Raw genomic sequence first — 9457 nt, 5'->3', positions numbered from 1 at the left:
ACTCCCTGCGTGCATGTGGCCTCACAGGCACGCTGGTTAATGGTCACAGGTCCCGCTCTAAGTTCTGCACCAAATTCCTCCTGAACATCCCTAGTTGGTATGGAACCAAAACTGCAACCTCTCTGAGGCTGGCCTGTGAAACACGGCAGTATGGACAAGGCCATTTCTGTAGCTCCTAAGAGCAAAAACCTTTTTAGCAGCCACAACTCCATCAGAAGGGGGCACGTCCACAGTGATGGACAGCCTACAGAGAGGGTGGGGCTGGGGCGTGGCGATCAGACCTGACCATCACACCTGGGTGCAGCATCGTCAAGAGGAATGGAAGCCAGAAACTAGAACAGAAATTTGAAGGAAGCCTCCAATGTAGAAGACGGAGGCAAAAGCAAACAAAATGAAAACCAATCTGATAAAATGCAACAACTCAAGGAAACTTCAAAGTACAACAAAATCTAACAAGAGCAGGATTCTTAAAAAAGTAATAATGATAATAAGGAAACTGAAAAACAAAAAAAGGAAAGCTGGTGGAGAAGGTGCAGAAAGAGACACAGTGAGGAAAGACCCTGGGCGAGGGTCAGAACCCGGGATGAAACAGAGGCCAACAGCAAAGTCTCAGAAAGGCCTGCTGGTTTCTTTTTCAGAAATCTGCTGGGAGGAAAACCAAGAAAAGAGATGCCTTGGTCAGAGCTGAAGACTGTCGGGGGATAAACTTCTTTAAGAAATAGCATTACTCTAAGGAAAATCAAAGACAAGATTAGAAAGGACAGTTGGAAATGCCCGAGAATCAAATCCACCTGAACAAGGAGTGCTGTCACGTGAAAATCAAAGGCCAGGGAGGGCCTGCAGTCAAACAGACCCAAACCCCAGCGTGCCAGTTAGTAGCCGTGAGCTCCCAGATCATCTCTGACTCTCAGGGGAGTTCAAGGACCTTGCCTGCCCTGCTGAAATTCAACGGTAGCCGCTAATGCTGCTAAAACATGAATTTATTGATCTGACATTCAAATCAGATATAATTTAAGTCAAAAAGGCACCAGAAGAGCTGTGCTAGGTTAGGCAGCTGATCGGTGGCTAGAATGTAATTGCCCAGGTAAAGAGTAATTAATTTCTGATGATCATTTCTAGCCCTTACACTTTCTCCTAGTTTTCAAGTGAGGCTGAAAGCCTCAAAGGACACTTGTCGGCCTAGTCTGTCTCATGGGAACCGTGCAGGTGGAAGAGCAGAGAGCCCCCAGAGCCCCTGGGTGGGGGCAGCAGGGAAGCCTGTGGGCAGAGACACAGACCCTGGAGGGACGGAACTGAGAAGCCCCGACTCCTCCCCACCCACCTTCCCTCTCGGAAGCAGACCCATTTCGCTGACCAGGTCCTCACGGACGCTTCCGTGACTTCCACAATGGGCCGCTCTGAACGGTGGCACAGACGGTCCTGAGAGTCTATGTGGTGTTTGGAAGCCACTGAAAGTCAGCACCGATCAGACCTGTGTGAAGCCTCGGTGCCTGAGCTGAGCGACACAGGAGGACAGAAACGTCCCGGCTCTGCCGGAAACCAGAGCCTTTCAAAAATGTTACAGAAACACGGACGAAAACGCACGCATTCCTTCCAAGACATCACTTTTTAAAAACTTTTTGATGTCAAATAAGTTTGTCCTCCAGATCAGATTTCCTTTTTAAGACTAAAATGCTGAGTACCTACTTCTGAACTCACTGAGACCTTGAGGAAATAGTAAAGCAACGCCTGCCGACATTCCAGCGCCAGCCGCCACCTGCTCTGTGTCCCTGGACAACCATTTATTTCCTTTCAGCTTCAGTCTCTGTTGCTCTATCAGAAAATGAAATTGTCGGGCAAGATGGTCCTTGTGGTTCTTTCAAGTCTAGATGAAACCCCGACATCTAAGACAAGCCGGCCCCTCCTTTTCCACAAGAAAGACCTTACCTTCTTCGTCGAGTCCCCCGATGATGTTGTAAACGTAGTACGGAAAGAAGCGCCGAGAGTAGAGGATTGTGGACAGCATTGCTGCAATTGCCCCCGTGGTCATGGCCTTGTTATTGGAATGCTTGTACATCTGCGATGTTTAACAAAAACAGGAATGCAGAGGCAGAATATATTTATTACAGGCTACAACAATGAACAGTAGAGTGAAAAGAATAAGTGCATATCTTGGTGAAAGAAAAGATACCTGTTTCTCTCATGATCAAAAAACTCAGTATCACTAAGGTAAAATAATTCACTAGACCAGCCCGTTTGAAATGAATAAAAAAACTAAAACAAAAAAAAGACCGTACCCTTTTATGTAATGATGTTTACTTTGAATTTATATTAGTTCACACAAACACTCCATCCATGCTTTTGTTCCGGCCCTCCGGTCCAGTTTAAGAACCCATTGTGGCCCTCGAGTCAAAAAGTTTGCCCACCCCTGCACTAGACCCTATCACTTTGGGAGGAATAAGAATTTTTAGAGGAAAGAACACTAAGTTTGCCCCTCAGCATCTGGTTTACAGACTATTTCCCATGTCATCCTTATTCCAAGACAAAGATACAAACTCCAGAGCAAACTCACACCAATCCAGCTCTTCACTCCGCATAGACCAGTCAGCAAACTGTAGCCGTGGGCCAAATCCAGCCCCACCCGTGTCTGTGAACAGTCTCTCCCATCATCACAGGCCGCCTACAACTGCTTCTGCGTTTCAACAGCAGAGCTGATTGTTGCCACCAAGACCCAGTGACCCACAAAGCTGAGACACTTCCTCTCTGGGCCTTGCAGTCTGCTGAGCCCTGATCAGACGCAGGTCGAGGCCCCTCTCTGCACAGCAGCCTCGCCTGAGAACAGAGATGAGGCCGCGCTAACCTGGCGCCGCGCTAACCTGGCACCGCAGACACTAGGACAGGGTGAGGTCTTGCTCCTGAAGCCCCTGCAGTGAGCACAGGAGCCTCCAAATCCAGGTGGCATTCATATTCAGGGGGTCCCAGCCCACATTGACTTCACCCGTGGGAACCCCAACTTACCTAACAGACCGAGGAATCCTACCAAAGTAGCAAACGTAACATAAAGTTCTCCAAATTGTCAGCCACCTGGCAACCACCTCTAAAGAGAAACCTAGGAAATACTGTGGAATTGTCAGTGACAAAGCACTGAAGACACATTAGAAAGAAGCTACAAGTGGTGCATGTGTCGGTGTCCAGAAGATTTTTTTTCCAAAATGAGTCGTAAAAAATTTTAATTTAATTTTATTTCAAAACCAAACCCCATTTATTCACCTCACCATCTATGTAATAATATATCGAATACAGTTTCACAGGCCCACTTCAGGAAGTGGGGGGGCAGGCAGAGAAGTATTGTGCACTAAGTTGACCTCACTGGTTCTTGTTTTATTTAACAAAACAACTCTCCCTGTCATGTTTATTTTTGTCCTCTAAGCCCCATTTACAAAATATTAGAAACCACACACAGGTCAATAAATGTAAGTTGCTGAAGCTCGAAATGTAAGTAGAATTTTTAAATAAGTACCAACAACCGATGAATACTGGATGAAATGGTTCCTACACATGCAAAAAGCAAGTGCCAGGTAAGTAAGCCACTGTGTAGTCCAGTGACCACGCCACTCGCAGTGGGAACCATCTCAGGTGTTACAAACAGGCAGGCACAACGTGATCACTACAGCTCATTTCTTCATGTACCAGATGGACCTACCAACCACTTAAAAACCATGACCAGAGCCAACAAAGTTAAATCAGGAACCAAGGGCAAGGGGACTGACACTGCAAATACCACCAACAGCTCTGACGAAACCTCGTCAGGCCACACGGTGAGAAACACCTACATTTCTGATGCTGACAATGGTGACTGGGAGTTCCAGCCACCTGAGCGCAGAGAACCCACCGAACACAGTCCAAACACTCCTGCCCTGGTCTGCAAACGCTTACTGCACACAGACCCTGACCAGAGTCCGGACTCGCCCTTGCTTCATCAGAGCTGATCCCACCTCAGGCCTCAGGCAGTGACATGTCAGCCCTTTACAAACGGTTGGTCCCACTCCTTCTCTCACTTCTTCCAAACACTGCCCCTCCTCTCTCCTACCCCACCAGCCTCCTGTCAACTAAAGCCTGTGAAGGTAGTAGGTAGCAATGGCTTCCCCCTTCCTACTCCTGCCCACAAGTCCTGTCTGTGAGGGGCAGGGGGAAAGCACGTCAGCTGACAGGATTCCAGACCAAGCTCCCATCAAAAAGCTTGTCTTCTCCACAGAAATCGATCCGTTTGTTTTTCAGGGAAGAGAATCTTCAGAAGAACTCCGTTCCTGCTGCCTCAAAAAAGGACAGAAATCCTCTCTGTTGTAGGGATCTGACAGGTGGATCTGTTGTGGTTTCACATTCTATATGTTAATGACGCTGCATCAACAGGTCAGTTTCTCGTACTAACCTAGCGCTTCTCCAGCTATTCTGAGCAGCAGCTATGCTGTGTCCGTAAAAGAGTCTAACGAGTTACCAACTTCCAATAGTCAGACATGTAAAACGCATCTACCTTTAGTCTTGCTTCAATAATCTTCGTCAGGGTTAGACAGTCTCCATGGAAACCGCTGCATCCAATGACTGTTTTGTCTGTTCTATAAAAAGCACATTTCAGGACATTGAGTTGGTTAAACAGTAAAGCAAAACACCTGCTGGGCAATGTTAGCCCTAGAGCTCCTATTCCCATTGCTCACTGAGTGGTAATGGGACAACTGCCATTGCCACTCAGTGGAGAATGGAAATGGGGAGGGGGAAGGTCTGTAATCAGATATCTAACTCCTTCCATCACATCAATTAAAGAGAAAAATACCAAGTTTAACAGAAAAAACTAAGAAAATGTATTTGTAATACATATGACCAAAGTCCAGTTTTAACTTTCTTAGTCTACAATTATGAAAAACGTTAACACCACAAGGGATCATGGGGGTGTAACGTGCAGCATGGTGACTGTAGTCACTAATATTGTCTTGCATATTTGAAGCTGCTAAGATGAGTTCTCATTACAATAAATAAATCTGTGCAACTATGTGCATGGACAGGTTTTACCTGGACTTATTATGATCATTTTACATTATATACAAATTAGAATCATGTTGTACATCTGAAACTAAGTTGGGTAAAATGTTATGAAAGTCACATAAAAGTAGACACAAGTCACCATAAACATATGAAAAGAGCCTCTGGGTCTATCAGAAATCCACATCTAAACAAGAGACGATTTCCACCTATCGCACTGGCTGTAATGCCTCGTGCTGGCAGCCTGTGGAAAACGGTCCTCTCAGATGCTGGGAAGGAGGACACATCGATCTCACCCTCAGAAGGGCCACTGGCTGGATCTAGCAAAGGGTTAAGCGCACATCACTTTCACGCAATAATCCCACTGCCGGACATTCATCATGCCAGCAAGTTTGCAAAGATATGTTCAGGTCACTTGTGTGAGTATACATATTATTTTAGTGGCTCTCCAAAACAAACAAAAAACATCCCAAATGCCCACCAGAAGGAAACTGATTAAATTTTGGGACATCCATACAAGTTCAACCATATGTCTCAAAAATAAACCCATAAATCTGGGTACTGATCTATAAAGAAAGCTAAACCCACCTCGTCAAGGACTATTTAGCAGAAGCCATGATTTCTTCCTTTCAGACTTTCTGGACGAGCATACAAATCATTCTTGTCCAACTGTGGACCCCCGACCCTCTGGGGCATCACCAGCTACCAGCATTTCCTGATCTCTCCCTACAACCAGCCTCTCTGCGGAGGTAAAGACCTTCAATCCAACACCAAGATGGGCTGACAATACCAACAGTTAGGACAACATTTTGGGAGCTTCAAGATGCTTTTCCCAAATATCCAAATACATCAGTGGACTGCAAAGAATGAAGTGTTAACTGTAGAGTCTCAAGCAGGTGGGGAAGAGGCAGGCTCAGCTCTAGGTCAGCCCCAGAGGGCGTGGGATCAGGGTATTCAGGCAGCTTCAGCTGTACACATGGTCTAGGGCTGACAATGGATGACAGGGACACAGGAAATTGTCAGTGTTCTATCTACTCCTAGAACTGAAGTATGTCATAAAAAAGAATGGGTCTTCACTTTAGCAGCATACACACTAAAATAGGATGTTACAGCCCTGGCCAGTGTGGCTCAGTTAGTTTGAGCATCATCCCGTACACCAGAAGGCAGCAGGTTCAATTCCCAGTCAAGGCACATACCCAGGTTGGGATTTGATCCCCAGTCGGGGAGCATAGAGGTGGGGTAGGGGGGGGCAGTCGATAGATATTTCTCTTACACTGATTTTTTTTCTCTCTCTCTCAACTAAAAATAATAATAAGATAAAGTAGAACATTATAAAAAAGAGAAGACTACACAAAGATGATATCAATAAAGTTATATCATTCACTACTTTCAAATTATAAAAATTACATCTTAGAAGAAGCAAGGTAGCATGGGTGCACTATAAACCGGAGAGGAGAACGAGGCATCAAAGATGGAGAAGTGGTCAAAGAGGGAACTGAGCCCTGACCGGTTTGGCTCAGTGGATAGAGCGTCGGCCTGCGGACTGAAGGGTCCTGGGTTCGATTCCAGTCAAGGGCATGTACTTTGGTTGCAGGCACATCCCTAGTGGGGGGTGTGCAGGAGGCAGTTGATCGATGTTTCTCTCTCATCGATGTTTCTAACTCTCTATCCCTCTCCCTTCCTCTCTGTAAAAAAATCAATAAAATATTATATATAAAAAAGGGGAACTGGGACGATGAAGACAAACTTCAGTTCTCGGAGGTAATATGTGTCGGTCCACCCTGAGCAGGAAGGACAGACCTCCCTTCTTTACCACCTCCTGCACACACAGGACAAACCTCCTCAGTCCTTTCCTGTTACAATTCAGGTGCAAAAGGCTCTTTTGGACCAACCTGGGAATTAACCACCATGTACAACTGTCGCCAAAAATGTTAGTTACAAACCACTGCCAACCTGCAAGATGCATTTAGCTGACTTATGCAGACCCTTTTTTTTCTTTCTGTACATGACTTTATTTTTGTATTTTAGAAAAAATGGATCTACTAACACTGTGAGCCACGGGTGCAACTGCTTAGGACACGGCTAAATGTTTCAGGTTAAAAAAAATGGGCAGATTAAAAAAAAAATTTAATGGATTCATGGATACAAGGATGAGAAAATACGATAATTATGTAAAATGCTAATAAGATCTAGGTGGCAATATATGGATGTTCACCACAACATTTTACTTCTGTTGTATATTTGAAATTTTTCATGACAAAATGTTGAGATGAAAATATTTAGTTTATGAAAGGCACTGTTGGTATCCACATATGGCAGATACGATGAACACTACATAGTAAATTATCAGGAAATACTAATTTATAAAATTGTTTCCTAACAAAAATGCAAAGCCCCAAACAGGCAGTCTAAGAACTCATGCAACACACTGTTTAGAAGTTAAATCTCTGTAGCATTAGATTACCACAAGGCTGGGAAATGTGGAATTAGAAATTTACTTACAATTTGTAACATTTGGGACTGTCCCGGGTGTGGATTGAAAACCCTTCACTCAATCGAGTATCAGAAGCAACAATTGAAAAATCTTCTCCAGCAATAGCCAATACAGTACTGAGGGAAAAGAAGGGAAAGAAAATTAATGAGTCCTCCTGGATGGTAAACAAGCCCGACCCAACAGAAGGGCGCGGGTCCAGTTCCGACCACTGCAATAAAGCGAGTATCACAGAGCGAGTCAGATTTTGGGTTCTCTGAGCATAGAAAAGTTATGTTTATACTACACTGAAACCAGTGTGCAATACCATTATGTATTTTAAAAATGTACATACCTTAATTTAAAAATGTTATTGCTAAAAAATGCTAACCACTTGTAAAGAACGCATCATCTGTGAGCACGTGAAACACAACACGAGGTGTGCCTGCGCTGGGAGAAAACCACTGGATGCTAGCAAGAGCAGGATTCAGATAGAAGAGGTGAGATCAGGAAAGGCTAAGGGTAATCTGGAAAAATACCAAGAGTTGCCTAAAACACAGCCTACATCACAGCAAAGGGCCCGTAGTGGGAGGTAAAAGAAGAGCTACAGAATTATCATCATTATTAAAAATTAAATACCTGCCCTGCTGGTGTGGCTTGGTGGTTGAACATCAACTTATGAACCAGGAGGTCACGGTTCGAGTCCTGGTCAGGGCACATGCCTGGGTTGCGGCTCAAACCCCAGTGTAGGGTGTGCAGGAGGCAGCCAGTCAATGATTCTCTCATCACTGATGTTTCTAACCCTCTCTCCCCCTCCCTTCCTCTCTGAAATCAATTAAAATTTTTTTTCAAAAAATAACACTGAGAAAAGGTAACTCAATTTAATAATCAGAAATTCATAGGGCTTAAATTGGATTGCAATGGGCTAAAAAGAGAGTAATGGATACTGAATATTCAACACCTTGCACAGTCTTACAAAGAATTCACAACTGCCTTATGAAATGGGTCTAATAGCCACCTGATGACCTAACTACTCCATCAGTTGTCACCAAAAGTGTTAGAAGTGCAAGAGTAAAGCATAAACTCAGTGGACACAGAGATATGGATTCAAGTCCTCGCTCAACCTCACACCAGCATTGTGGCTGGAGCCCCAGGTTCATTGTAAAAACGGGGCTAATACCATCTAACACTCAGGGCAGCATGAGGATGAAAAAAATGTAACGGCTGGCAATTTACAAAATGCTTGATTCTCCTCCAAACTCTTAGAAGCTGTGTTAAAAAAGTGGAGAGGCCGCACTGCCCTTTAGTGGCAGGCACAAGGCTAAAATCAAAACTTCCACTCTCCTGCCAACACATCCCAAAAACATGCATGAGAACCTCAAATCCACAAGACCTGTTCAAACAGCCTGGCCGTCTTCCCATCGGTGTGTGCGCTGTACCTAGTTCAGTGGGTAAACTGCAACCACTGCCTCAATTTACAGCTGCCAAGAGTCCTTATGGGGCATCGCCCTACAACCGCGTTCTTTTAGTGCATGTCAAGGAAAAGCACCACGTGACGTAAAGCTGGTATTCTTATTTTAAAAAGGACAACTTAAATGTAACATGCAAGATAACATTTTTAAAGGCCTTCTTCTGAGTATTCTCCCCCGAACTTAGGCTAAATCTTAAAAAACAAGCACTTAACTATGAAACGAAACCCGGCCAACTAATCCTACTTTCTACCTAAAATAACAGAAAACGATTAAATTGTTTGATCAACCCTTTTAGCTACAGACACAACTATGCATCGACCAACGCGGACTGATTCACCGCAGACGCTACACCTGCCCGTCTCTGCCGCTGGGTCCCTCCGGGAAGCTCCCCCGCAGCGGAGGCCGGGCTTCCGTGTCCACCTGCGGCCTCACTGCCCACCGGCCGTCCGCACCGACACCCAAGCGATGGGCCGAGAGGACAAGCCACCCAGAGACTGAGGCC

General features: G+C 45.0%; 1 protein-coding gene across 1 annotated transcript in view; it reads right to left on the bottom strand.

The window, feature by feature from the left end:
• The window catches only part of PSMB1 (proteasome subunit beta 1), an 11549-nt gene that overhangs the window by 1575 nt on the left and 517 nt on the right, over positions 1 to 9457 (bottom strand). Inside the window, exons 2-4 of the mRNA XM_005857140.2 lie at positions 7516 to 7760; positions 4511 to 4592; positions 1927 to 2056 (exon numbers count right to left, since the gene is read on the bottom strand). Coding sequence (XP_005857202.2) covers positions 1927 to 2056; positions 4511 to 4592; positions 7516 to 7760 — 457 coding nt within the window. The remainder of the gene's footprint in view (positions 1 to 1926; positions 2057 to 4510; positions 4593 to 7515; positions 7761 to 9457) is intronic.

This window comes from Myotis brandtii, unplaced genomic scaffold, assembly GCF_000412655.1.
Source record: "Myotis brandtii unplaced genomic scaffold, ASM41265v1 scaffold1077, whole genome shotgun sequence".
Lineage (NCBI taxonomy): Eukaryota > Metazoa > Chordata > Mammalia > Chiroptera > Vespertilionidae > Myotis > Myotis brandtii.
The sequence above is the reverse complement of the archived record's forward strand: the minus strand, read 5'-3'. Positions and strand labels throughout refer to the sequence as shown.